At 42.5% G+C, this 13,628-nt stretch overlaps 2 protein-coding genes and 1 pseudogene across 2 annotated transcripts in view; all 3 read right to left on the bottom strand.

Moving 5' to 3' along the window:
- The window catches only part of LOC139163077 (zinc finger protein 850-like), a 249,510-nt gene that overhangs the window by 194,230 nt on the left and 41,652 nt on the right, over window positions 1-13,628 (bottom strand). The window lies entirely within an intron of this gene.
- The window catches only part of LOC139163085 (zinc finger protein 268-like), a 21,958-nt gene extending 8,330 nt beyond the window's left edge, over window positions 1-13,628 (bottom strand). Inside the window, exons 1-2 of the mRNA XM_070744027.1 lie at window positions 13,551-13,628; window positions 9,613-11,192 (exon numbers count right to left, since the gene is read on the bottom strand). Coding sequence (XP_070600128.1) covers window positions 9,613-10,510 — 898 coding nt within the window. The 5' untranslated portion in view covers window positions 10,511-11,192; window positions 13,551-13,628. The remainder of the gene's footprint in view (window positions 1-9,612; window positions 11,193-13,550) is intronic.
- Window positions 2,858-4,308, bottom strand: LOC139163228 (transcription elongation factor A N-terminal and central domain-containing protein-like; annotated as a pseudogene).

Below are 13,628 nucleotides of genomic sequence, written 5' to 3'. Positions count from 1 at the left end.
ACTTTTTACAACTTATTAAAACTTATTGGAAGATGGCTCCTAAACGTTGCAGGCGGAGCAGAGGCAGCGACACTAAAAAGAGCAGGAAGATGCTGACATTCACAGCAAGTAAAGGATGGTTTGATAAATTTCAACAGCACTATGGCCTGAGGAGTGTGTCATTGCATGGAGAAGCTGCCTCAGCGGATACAGGTGCAGCCGAGAAGTACGTCCATGGCACGTTTAAAGACATAATTGAAGAAGGGGCCTACCTGCCAGAACAGGTGTTCAACATGGACGAAACAGGCCTGTTCTGGAAGAGGATGCCTTCAAGGACTTTCTTAATGCAAGATGAAGCCAAAGCCCCTGGTTTTAAGGCCCAGAAAGATCGGGTAACTTTGATCATGTGTGGAAATGCAGCAGGCTTCATGATGAAGCCAGGGCTCATTTATAAGTCCCGAAATCCAAGAGCCCTAAAGAACAGAAATAAGAATGCATTGCCAGTGTACTGGATGCATAATCCTAAAGCATGGATTACAAAAGCCCTCACGCAGGACTGGTTTCATCAGTGCTTCATCCCACAGGTGCAGGATTATTTGGCTGGCAAAGGACTCAATTTCAAAGTGCTTCTTGTAATGGACAATGCTGGAGGCCGTGAAGACCTGGTACAAGAACATGATGGGGTAGAAGTCGAATTCTTGCCACCAAACACCACATCACTTATCCAGCCGATGGATCAAGGTGTTATCCGCACATTTAAGGCACTGTACACGCGCAATTCCCTTGGAAGCCTCGTGGAAGCAATGGACGCTGATGAAAACTTCACATTGAAGGGCTACTGGCATCAGTACACGATCACATCGTGTCTGAAGAACATTCAGAATGCCTTAATGGATATGAAGTCACAGACAATGAATGCCTGCTGGAAGAAATTGTGGCCAGAAGTGGTGCATGATTACAAGGGATTTGCTCCCGAAGAAATTCAACATGCTGCAGTCCAGAAATCTGTGAAGCTGGCACAGGCACTGGGTGGAGAAGGCTTCATTGACATGACACCAGATGAAGTCAATGGTTTGCTTGATGAGCATGGCCTACCGCTGACAGACAAAGATCTGGAGGAGCTGACCAGGGCAGCGAGTGAAGAAGAGGAGGAGGAAGTGGAAGCTGAAGAAGCTAAGGAAGAAGAAGATGTTGGCCTAACGCTTGAGCGGCTTGCAGAAATGAACAGAACTGCTGCACAACTGCAACGCATGGCGGAACTTTGGGATCCCAACATGACTCGCTCTATACAATTTAAGGCCTCCCTTGACAACACCATTGCACCATACAGAGCCATGTTAGCCCACAAAAAGAAACTGTGCCAATAACTACCCATAACTATGATCGTCACGAAAACCAAGAGGTCTGTCACACCATCACCTTCAGTGTCCATTGTAGAAGTGCCCAATGAAATGGTGATAGAAGAAGATCCCTAGTTATGCTAATAATTTTTGCAAATAAAAAACCAAAAAAAATTGTTAATAAATAATTATACTTTATAACTATCAGGATGACTAAGTGTCTTATTCAATGGTGAGTACAGGTACAGGGAGAGGTACAGTAATGGGAAGGGGAAATGGTAATTTATGGGTTGAAAGTGTTGGGACTGAGTGACATAGAAGAATGAATGAATGAATATTGTACCTGTATGTAAATCTAAACCCCCCCCCCGCCTGTGTGTGTGTGTGTGTGTGTGTGAACTCTTGAACCATTTCAAAACACAGGTTAGGGCTGGGTTGTTTATTTTTGTCATTATTTAAGTGCTTTTACCATACTGTATGCTTTCAATCAAGAGTCACTTCTCTCTCTCTTTCTCTCTTTCCTGTCATTCTCTGCTTCAATCATTTTCTCATTTCTCTTTTTTCCTCCCCTTTTTTCTATCATTTCTCTGTCTCTCTCTACCTTCCACTCTCCCCCCTCTTGCTCTCTCTCTCTCTTTCTCCCTCTCTCTCCCTCTCTCCTTTCCATCTCGCTCTGTCTGTTGCTCTCTGTGAGAACGCCTGTCCCGCCTCTCCTGCAGCCCCCTCGCTGACAGCTGGGACGAAAGCACTCTCAGCCAAGGGACTACGAGAGGGGTGGGGCGGCTAGCAGCCAAATGAGGAGGCCGAGAAGCCGTGGCCGCCAGCGCTGCTGCAGGAGGACTCGTGCCCCATGAAAGCCGGTGAGAGGGGCGAATCGGGCGGGCGGGGGGTAGCGGCGAGGAGGCGCTGGGTGAGCGGTCGACATTAAAAACAATCTTTGCTGGCCTCTGAACTTTCGTCGCTCCCCGCCTCCAACTTCAAGCCCTTGCGCAGCCTTGGAAAAGGGTGTGCGGGGGTAGTTTTGGCTGTCCATAGCCAAAAATGGTGTATTTACTTCTGAACCGCTACTTCGTGGAAATTCGACTTTCGCCGGCGGTCTTGGAACGCAACTCCCGCGAAAATCGAGGGAACACTGTATTCCATGTTTCTTATCGGTGCCATCAAGTCATATTCGACTCCCACCGAGTACAGTACATCATCATCATCATCATCATCATAATAATAATAATTTATTAAATTGTATGCCGCCCCTCTCCAAAGACTCGGGGCGGCTCACAACATAAATCTTCAAATTAATGTAAAAAGTTACTAGTTTAACAATGCTTTTAAAATATCCTATTTGTAAGTCCAATGACATTATTACTACAGTAATGCTGACTTGTTATTAGGAACTGGCTTGAGTCATACTCTGCTTTCTAAACAATTTCCAATATTTTACAATCATTTGCTCAGTAATTCACATCCATATTTTATTACAGCACAAAACCATTTAAGCATTTCCACTACTTCCACATTCAAATATTTGGTCTGGATTATCTTCATATTTTGTATTTATTTTTAAGTAATGTATAATCATAAACAGATCCATCTACACATTTATTACAAATCACATAAGTCATCATTTGTTCAGTAGGGAAGGTTTGCCTATTTGCCGATGACTCTAAAGTATGCAATAGGGTTGATATTCCTGGAGGGGTCTGTAATATGGTAAATGATTTAGCTTTACTAGATAAATGGTCAAAGCAATGGAAACTGCAGTTTAATGTTTCCAAATGTAAAATAATGCACTTGGGGAAAAGGAATCCTCAATCTGAGTATTGCATTGGCAGTTCTGTGTTAGCAAAAAATTCAGAAGAGAAGGATTTAGGGGTAGTGATTTCTGACAGTCTCAAAACGGGTGAGCAGTGTGGTCGGGCGGTAGGAAAAGCAAGTAGGATGCTTGGCTGCATAGCTAGAGGTATAACAAGCAGGAAGAGGGAGATTATGATCCCCTTATATAGAGTGCTGGTGAGACCACATTTGGAATACTGTGTTCAGTTCTGGAGACCTCACCTACAAAAAGATATTGACAAAATTGAACGGGTCCAAAGACGGGCTACAAGAATGGTGGAAGGTCTTAAGCATAAAACGTATCAGGAAAGACTTCATGAACTCAATCTGTATAGTCTGGAGGACAGAAGGAAAGGGGGGGACATGATCGAAACATTTAAATATGTTAAACGGTTAAATAAGGTCCAGGAGGGAAATGTTTTTAATAGGAAAGTGATCACAAGAACAAGGGGACACAATCTGAAGTTAGTTGGGGGAAAGATCAAAAGCAACGTGAGGAAATATTATTTTACTGAAAGAGTAGTAGATCCTTGGAACAAACTTCCAGCAGATGTGGTTGATAAATCCACAGTAACTGAATTTAAACATGCCTGGGATAAACATATATCCATTGTAAGATAAAATACAGGAAATAGTATAAGGGCAGACTAGATGGACCATGAGGTCTTTTCTATGTTTCTATGTTTCATCTGGAGTTGTATTCTGCACCCAACCAGGAAGGCTCCCCTTGCAATGACAGTAACAGTGCAATCATAATTTTCACAGTGCTTACATTTTATTTTGCTTGTATGTGTAGTGATATTTTGGGGGAGCTGATGTGCAAGAACAGATGACTCTATAAATGAAGTCCTGAGCTCTTTCAGTTCATCACTTGCCATTTCCATCACAGACGTGTCAGCAAATGTTTGGGATTAAGTGGCCCTGAAAGCAAGTTAGTCTTTAAATGAAAATTTTTAGGGTTTTTCAAGTTTAAAACTTTGCTCCTGATACAATTTTTGTATTTTTTATTATTTTTTACATACATTGCAAAAATGTGTTCAATTTCTTCTGCTATTTTGTGATGCTTTTCATTTTGTTCATTGCTTGTTGAAGAGTCATGCAAAGCCCTGTTAAGAAGTTCTACACTTAACCTTCGTCCATGACAATCTATCCTATACATAGAAACATAGAAACATAGAAGACTGACGGCAGAAAAAGACCTCATGGTCCATCTAGTCTGCCCTTATACTATTTCCTGTATTTTATCTTACAATGGATATATGTTTATCCCAGGCAGGTTTAAATTCAGTTACTGTGGATTTACCAACCACGTCTGCTGGAAGTTTGTTCCAAGGATCTACTACTCTTTCAGTAAAATAATATTTTCTCATGTTGCCTTTCATCATTCCCCCAACTAACTTCAGATTGTGCCCCCTTGTTCTTGTGTTCACTTTCCTATTAAAAACACTTCCCTCCTGAACCTTATTTAACCCTTCAACATATTTAAATGTTTCGATCATGTCCCCCCTTTTCCTTCTGTCCTCCAGACTATACAGATTGAGTTCATTAAGTCTTTCCTGATACGTTTTATGCTTAAGACCTTCCACCATTCTTGTAGCCCGTCTTTGGACCCGTTCAATTTTGCCAATATCTTTTTGTAGATGAGTAGGTGAGGTCTGCTTGTTGAAGAGTCATGCAAAGCCCTGTTAAGAAGTTCTACACTTAACTTTCGTCCATGACAATCTATCGTATACCTTTTCCTCCAGGTTTCCCGAGAGTTCAATAACAGCCAACCTGAAAATACACCTCCCTTGGTGGCTGATGAAGATTGTTCCACCCAGTTTTTAGTCTGGGGTGGTGGAAGAGCAGGATCCCCTTTGGTGACTGAGCTGGTGCACAACCTCTTGGACTCACAACTCCTGCTTCAGGAGCCCACGGCTGGGAGAGAGGTTTTCAACAGATTCATCTTGGGTACGAATTGTGCCCCTTTCTGCACCGGGATGTCTTGCACAGGGGGTCACTGTTGCCTTGGTGACCTCGTGTATGAATCTCTGCACTGGACACCTAGAAACTTCAACTGGTCCCAAACAACAGCATGCAAAGTAATGGAGGCCCCTAGGCTGCCCATTTATTTATTTGTTTATTTATTGGATTTGTATGCCGCCCCTCTCCGTAGACTCGGGGCGGCTTTGTGCAACATCTTTGTGGTGCGAGCTACACAGGATTTGTTTAAGGTGCAATTCAAGCTCTTCATGTTTAAAGCTATTTATTATAGTAATAGCAATCAGACATATATACCACTTATATACAACTACACTGTGCTCTGAACACTATTTACAGTGTCAACATATTGTCCCCAACAATCTGGGTCCACATTTTACCAATCTCTGAATAACAGAAGGCTGAGTCAACCTCGAGGCATATCAGGATCAGATTCCAGGCTGTGGCCAGTCAGCCAGCAATAATAATAATAATAATAATAATAATAATAATAATAATAATAACAACAACAACAACAGCAACAACAACAGCAACAATAATAACATTAATAACAACAACAATAATTTATTAGATTTGTATGCCGCCCCTCTCCGAGGACTCAGAGCGGCTCACGAGAAATAATACATGAGATACAAATCCAATATTAAAAACAATTTAAAAACCCTTATAAAAAACAATCATACAGTTCAGACAAACCATACATGAAATGGAACAGCTAGAGGTATGTCAGTTTCCCAAGCCTGGTGACAAAGGTGGGTTTTCAGAAGTTTGCGAAAGGCAAGGAGGGTGGGGGCAGTCCTGATTTCCGGGAGGAGCTGATTCCAGAGGGCTGGGGCTGCCACAGAGAAGGCTCTTCCTCTGGGTCCCACCAGACGACATTGTTTCGTCAACGGAACCCGGAGAAGGCCAACTCTGTGGGACCTAATCGGTTGCTGGGATTTGTGCAGAAGGCGGTCCCGAAGGTATTCTGGCCCGATGCCATGTAGGGCTTTATAGGTCATAACCAACACTTTAAATTGTGACCGGAAACTGATCGGCAGCCAGTGCTGGCCACGGAGTATTGATGAGACATGGGCATATCTAGGAAAGCCCATAATTGTTCTCGTGGCCGCATTCTGCACGATCTGAAGTTTCCAAACACTTTTCAAAGGTAGCCCCTTGTAGAGAGCGTTGCAGTAGTCGAACCTCGAGGTGATGAGGGCATGAGTGACTGTGAGAAGAGACTCCCTGTCCAAATAGGGCCACAACTGTTGCACCAGGCGAACCTGGGCAAACGCCCTCCTCGCCACAGCTGAAAGATGCTGCTCTAATGGATTCCCAAGTTCCAACCACAGGGTATCTGTCATTATCGCCCCCCACCTCTTTTTGCATCTATCTGTTCTTTCACATCAGATAAGATGGGCACACTCCTGGCCTCTTGCTTTGAATGATGCCATCTGATAGGAGCTAGGAAGTGAGCCTTGTCTTTTGCAACCCCTGCCCTATGACATACTGTCTACCCTGAAGTTTGGCAAGTCTTTATCCCTCTGGTCCTACATCAAGCAAATAAATAGCTTTTCCCCTTAGCACTGAGATAAGAAGAGAGGACTGCAAATCAGGTAGTGAACTGAAAGATGGTTTTAGTTTGTATGCATTTGGTTTTAATAGAGTTTTAAAGTTAATTATTGATTGGGAGCCAGCTAGAGTTTGTTATAACATGGGTAGCTACATAATTATGTTAAACAAATCAAAAGATTATTATTATTATTATTATTATTATTATTATTATTATTATTATTATTATTATTATTATTATTTTGTTATAATATGGGTAGCTACATAATTATGTAAAACAAATGAGAAGATTATTATTATTATTATTATTATTATTATTATTATTATTATTATTATTAATTAGATTTGTATGCCGCCCTTCTCCGAAGACTCGGGGCGGCTCACAAGCTACAATATGAACAATGCAACAAATCTAATTAATAAAAAAATTACAAACTAAAATCACAATATATTAAAATCAGTCAGCCATTAAAATGAATGAACCCGCTGAGGCTATCCATCTGCAAGTTGCTTGAAGAAAATGAAGGTCAATACATTTATTTATCAAATTTATAAGCTGCAAATCCTGAAGAGATTAACTTCCCCAATTTTACTTCTTGCAAGGGGAAAGATTACCAGTTTTGAGGAAGAATAGCACAAGAAATAAAATTTGTAAGGGGCCTGGAGTTCTCATTAAATTCTAAATTGAACAAAAACAATAATCTGTTCTTCGGATTCCTCGACCATCAGAATGGCATCAATTTTGCTACAAAGGCCCTGCAAATACATCTTAAATGTGACGACTTTACATTTTGCCATTTCAAATATATATGCGGAAGATTAGTTCCTGTATTAAGGTTTTATAGTAGAATCACAATGAGTTCAGCTGCCATAAGATGCTAACTAAAAATACATACCGTATTTTTCGCTCCATAAGACGCAGTTTTTTCCCTCCCAAAGTAGGATGAAAAATCAGCCACGTCTTATGGAGCGAAGATGCAGGCAGTGGGGGGGGGGAGGCGCTGGAGCAGAGGGGGGGGGCGGCGATATACTCATCTGGAGACCGCCACCTCTGTCGCCGCCTCTCCTCTTCCCAACCCCGAAGAGAGCCGCGCTTTTCAGCCTCCGGAAGTGCTGGGCTGGGGGACGCCTCCACCCCGCAGGTTTAGGAGGCGGAGCGGCACCGGAGGAGCGTTGGCGGTTCCGAGCCTTTGGGAAGGCTATGGGAATCGCTTCAGGAGGCGTGGAGGTCTCAGCCAGTCGCTCGCAGCCGGCCGCCGCCTGTGCGATTCCCGAGCCTTTGGGAAGGCTATGGGAATCGCTTCAGGAGGCGGGGAGGTCTCAGCCAGTCGCTCGCAGCCGGCCGCCGCCTGTGCAAAGTTTGGCTGCGAACTCGGCTGGCTAGCTGCTGCCTGGCCCCCTCCCTCCCCGAGGAGGGTCTCCCTTCGCACCACCAGCGGCGCTTCCCCCGCTAGCCAGCCAAGCCCCGCGCCCGCCGGAGCCGGCTCTTCGCTCTCCCCCCGCCGCCCGCCGCGTTTTCAGGAGGTGGGGAGGCTCGGGCGGCCGGCCAAGGCCAGGAGGGACGCCGCTGCCCCCCTTCCCTCTCTCCGCCCGCCGCTGCGCCTCCTGCTGAGCCCCCTCGGCCCCGTGCGGCGCCTGTCAGAGGCAGCTGCCCTGTCCCGGCCAGGATCCGGGGGCGAGGTCGTCGGGGTTTGAGGGGCCCTAAACCGCCCACAGCAGAAAAACAGAAAAAATAAGGGAGAAAGAAAGAGAGAGAAAGGAAGAGGAGAGATAGAAAGGGGGAGAGAGAAAGAGGGAGAGATAGAGGAGAGAGAGAAAGAGAGAGATACAAAGAGAGTGAGTGAGAGAAGGAGAGATAAGAGAGAGAAAGAAAGAGGGACAGAGAGAAAGAAAGAGAGGGACAGAGAGAAAGAAAGAGGGACAGAGAGAAAGAAAGAGAGGGACAGAGAGAAAGAAAGAGAGGGACAGAGAGAAAGAAAGAGGGACAGAGAGAAAGAAAGAGAGGGACAGAGAAAGGGAGAGAGAGAAAGAGAAAGAAAGGTAGAGAGAAAGAGGGAGAGATAGAAAGAAAGAGAGAGGGGGGCTTGTTTGTATATTTTCCCAATTCCCCTAGGGCAGTGTTATTGTAATTAATATTTTAGCCTACTTTTTGGCTCAAAATATTTTTTTCTTCTATTTTCCTCCTCTAAAAACTAGGTGCGTCTTATCAGCAGGTGCGTCTTATAGAGCGAAAAATATGGTATATACATGTTCATATCCCCTATAATATATTATATGCAGAAATTACTCAAGGTGACAAACATACTTAATAGAGATCCAAACCTGCTTCCTGTGGCCCAGCAATGGCCCTTCCCCTTCAGTCTATGAAAAGAACTATGGCATTGGCCCAAATTAAGGAAGCTCAGATCTCTTCAAATTTTCTTTTCTCAGTCACTTATATAGCCACCAAATATGTTATAACAAAGATTTTACAATTAATAATGAGTTGGAAGGGACCTTGGAGGTCTTCTAGTCTAGCCAGACATAGATTGTTATAACATGGGTGGTTATTTCAATGTTTTAAATAAATCAGAGAGGAAGAAATGAATGAATGAATGAATGAATGAATGAATGAATGAATGAATGAATGAAACAGAGGCTACCCATGCTACCCATCTGCAATATGCTTGATGCGAATGAAGGTCTATACATTTGTTTATCAAATTTATAGGCTGCTAATCATGAGCAGGTTGATTTATACAATTTAACTCTAAACTCTAAATTACTCTAAACAGATCCATTTTCTCCTCATTTTCTTCTGACATTAGGGAGGAATTTTGTGCAAAACATTGTCCACAATCTGGGCATTTGAATGGTTACTCTCCTATATGTAACCTTACATGATTTATAAGCTTATACTTATAACTGAAATCTTTCCCACAATCTGGACATTCATACGGTTTTTCTCCTGTGTGAGTCCTCTTGTGTGTCATCAGGCTGGAACTGTGACTGAAACTTTTCCCACAATCCAGACACTCATATGGTTTTTCTCCTGTGTGAATCCTCTTGTGTATCACCAGGCTAGAATTCTGACTGAACCTTTTCCCACAATCCAGACACTCATATGGTTTTTCCCCTGTGTGAGTCTTCTTGTGTTTTACCAACTTGGAATTTTCCGTGAAACTTTTCCCACAATCCAGACACACATATGGTTTCTCACCCGTGTGCGTCCTCTGGTGTATGACCAGATTTGAATTCTGACTGAACCTTTTCCCACAATCCAGACACACATATGGTTTCTCTCCTGTGTGAGTCCTCTGGTGTATCACCAACTTGGAATGCCTGTAGAAATCTTTCCCGCAATAAGGACATTCATGAGGTTTCTCTCCTGTGTGAATCCTCTGGTGTTCCACCAGATGGGAATACTGACAGAAACCTTTCGTACAATACAGACACTCATATGGTTTTTCTTTTGTGTGAGTTCTCTGGTGTTCCATCAGATGGAAATTCCGATAGAAACCTTTCCCACATTCCGGGCACTCATACGGTTTCTCTCCTGTATGAGTCCTCTGGTGTATCATTAGCTGGATTTTCTGACAGAAACTTTTTCCACATTCCGGGCACTCATATGGTTTTTCTCCAGTGTGAGTCCTCTGGTGCATCACCAGGTTCGAATTCTGTCTGAACCTTTTCCCACAATCCTGACACTCATATGGTTTCTCTCCTGTGTGAGTCCTATGGTGTTCCACCAGGTTGTAATTCCGACTGAAAGTTTTCCCACAATCTAGACTCTCATATGTTTTGCCTTCTGGGTGAGTCCTCTTCTGTATCACCAGACTGGTATGCATGCTAAATCTTTTGTCACAATGGCAGCAGTAGTAAAGTTTCACTTCAGTATGTCCTTCCAAGAATCACATGAGACCTATTCCAAGTAAAGCTTCTGATGCAACACAAGTATCTGTATGGCTTTTCACAGACTGGTTCGACTTGTGTATCAATCAAATGTGATCTGCAACCTGTGTTTTTCCAATATAGGCAATTGGTGGGGATTTAGCCACCCTGAGTCCTTTGGGATTGGGGTGGCATAGAAGTCGGATAAAATAAATAAAATAAATAAATTTTCCAACACTGATATCCTTGTGTTCTTGAGGAGGCCAATAATATTTCTGATCTCCTAGTTGTTGATTTTGTGATTCCAGCTACTCTTCCGCCAAGGTTTTTGTTAATGCCTGCCAGTTTTGGCTATTCACGGAATCTTTTTCTTCCCACTGACTTCCAGGTATTATTCATTTAGAAATTATCCTCCTTGACTTCTCATGTAATGTTTCCTTGAGTTCCTGATACTCTTACTTTTCCAGCTGAAACCTTTGTTCTTATAATTCTTTCTATTGTCTTTCGTCAGCTGACGAAGAAGAAAAGTTTTTAGACTTTCTGGAGGAAGCGGAAGATTTTGATTGGTGGCTTCTTTGCATTTTAAGTCTGCTTCTCATTGTCTTTTCTCGAGAGCGCTCATCTGGGCTTCCACTTTGTCTGTAAAATTCATATGAATGAGTTAGTTTCATTATTGTTAAAAATGATTGCATGGTATGTGAAAGCAAATGAAAATGAAATAAAAGAGGAAGAATAGACTGATTATTATTATTATTATTATTATTATTATTATTATTATTATTATTACATAGAAACATAGAAGACTGATGGCAGAAAAAGACCTCATGGTCCATCTATTCTGCCCTTATACTATTTTCTGTATTTTATCTTAGGATGGATATATGTTTATCCCAGGCATGTTTAAATTCAGTTACTGTGGATTTATCTACCACGTCTGCTGGAAGTTTGTTCCAAGGATCTACTACTCTTTCAGTAAAATAATATTTTCTCATGTTGCTTTTGATCTTACCCCCAACTAACTTCAGATTGTGTCCCCTTGTTCTTGTGTTCACTTTCCTATTAAAAACACTTCCCTTCTGGACCTTATTTAACCCTTTAATATATTTAAATGTTTCGATCATGTCCCCCCTTTTCCTTCTGTCCTCCAGACTATACAGATTGAGTTCATTAAGTCTTCCCTGATACGTTTTATGCTTAAGACCTTCCACCATTCTTGTAGCCCGTCTTTGGACCCGTTCAATTTTGTCAATATCTTTTTGTAGGTGAGGTCTCCAGAACTGAACACAGTATTCCAAATGTGGTCTCACCAGCATTCTATATAGCGGGATCATAATCTCCCTCTTCCTGCTTGTTATACCTCTAGCTATGCAGCCAAGCATCCTACTTGCTTTCCCTACCGCCTGACTTCACTCATTTTGAGACTGTCAGAAATCACTACCCCAAGGAAGAATGGCAGAAAATCCCCCATGATTGATGTATACTGCTCAAAAAATAAAGGGAACACTTAAAGAACACAATATAACTTCAAGTAAATCAATTATCTCCGGGACCGCCTTCTGCCGCACGAATCCCAGCGACCGATTAGGTCCCACAGAGTGGGCCTTCTCCGGGTCCCATCAACTAAACAATGCCGTTTGGCGGGACCCAGGGGAAGAGCCTTCTCTGTGGCGGCGCCGGCCCTCTGTAACCAACTCCCTCCAGAGATCAGAACTGTCCCCACCCTCCTCGCCTTTCGTAAGCTCCTTAAAACCCACCTCTGCTTGTCAGGCATGGGGGAACTGAGATGTTCTTTCCCCCTGGGCCTCTACAGTTTATGCATGGTATGTCAGTATGTATGTCTGGTTTTTATAATAAGGGTTTTTAGTTGCTTTATTATTGGATTGCTACATATTGTTTTTATCACTGTTGTTAGCCGCCCCGAGTCCACGGAGAGGGGCGGCATACAAATCCAATAAATAAATAAATAAAAACTTCTGTGAAATGAAACTGTCCACTTAGGAAGCAACACTGACTGACAAATCAATTTCACATGCTGTTGTGCGCATTCAACTTTGTACAGAACAAAGTATTCAATGAGAATATTTCATTCATTCAGATCTGGGATGCGTTATTTGCGTGTTCCCTTTATTTTTTTGAGCAGTATAGGCGAATGAGAAAAAATGAATTTCAGCAAGTGTAAAATCAGGCTGTAGCTTAACAAAACTGACAGAAGTAAAAGGGGTCTGAATTCTTTCTGAATGCACTTAACATGGGTTCCTATTCACACAGAAATGCACACCTAGGTGTTTACTGAATACTTATGCCAACGTGATTCTTCAGTTTTTTACATTTTTAATACATTTACAGACATTTCTAAACTTCTTTTTCAACTTTGTCATTTTTGTAGATCAGTGAGAAAAAATGAATTTCAACAATTGTAGAATTGATCAACAGCGTGACAAAATTGACAGAAGCAGTCTGAATATTTTGAGTGAACTGAATGTCTGTTCCTATTCACACAGAAATATACTCCTAATAATTTATTCATGTAAACTATTATATTATATTCCTGTCTGCAAAAATGCCCCAGAAGGGGAATCATTTAATTATTTTTATCCAGGTTTAGAGACCTCTGGACACGAACAGCTGAAATGGTGTCCAAATCCTATGTAAGATTTAAAGCATTCGTTTTGCCCATGAAACTCCTCGCTTGCCAGGAAAACAAGTCAATAAAAATGACAAGGAATGAAATGTTACGGGAAGGGTGAGGAAGGTAGGCGGTTAAGAAATATGCATAATGTATGAAGATTTTTTTTTTTAAATGACCCAAATCTACCAGCACAAAAACCACAGGGAGCTGTTTTAAATCATGCCCCGAAACAATAAGAACACACGGGGAGGGAAAGAATATGCAGCATCAGCCGCCATGTTTCATTTTTCTCCCTTCGCTGCTTCTCTCTACAACATGGAGGAAAACAAGAGAGCCCGGCTTGCTCCTCCGACCTGCCCTCCACTCACCCAGAAGAAACCGCTTCCACCCTTCAAACGCCACAAGTCGACACCACCATCCTCCAATGGGTGAGCAGGAAGAGGACG

The sequence above is a fragment of the Erythrolamprus reginae genome, chromosome 2 (genome assembly GCF_031021105.1).
Source record: "Erythrolamprus reginae isolate rEryReg1 chromosome 2, rEryReg1.hap1, whole genome shotgun sequence".
NCBI classification, from domain to species: domain Eukaryota; kingdom Metazoa; phylum Chordata; class Lepidosauria; order Squamata; family Dipsadidae; genus Erythrolamprus; species Erythrolamprus reginae.
This window is presented reverse-complemented; position numbering and strand designations above follow the sequence as displayed.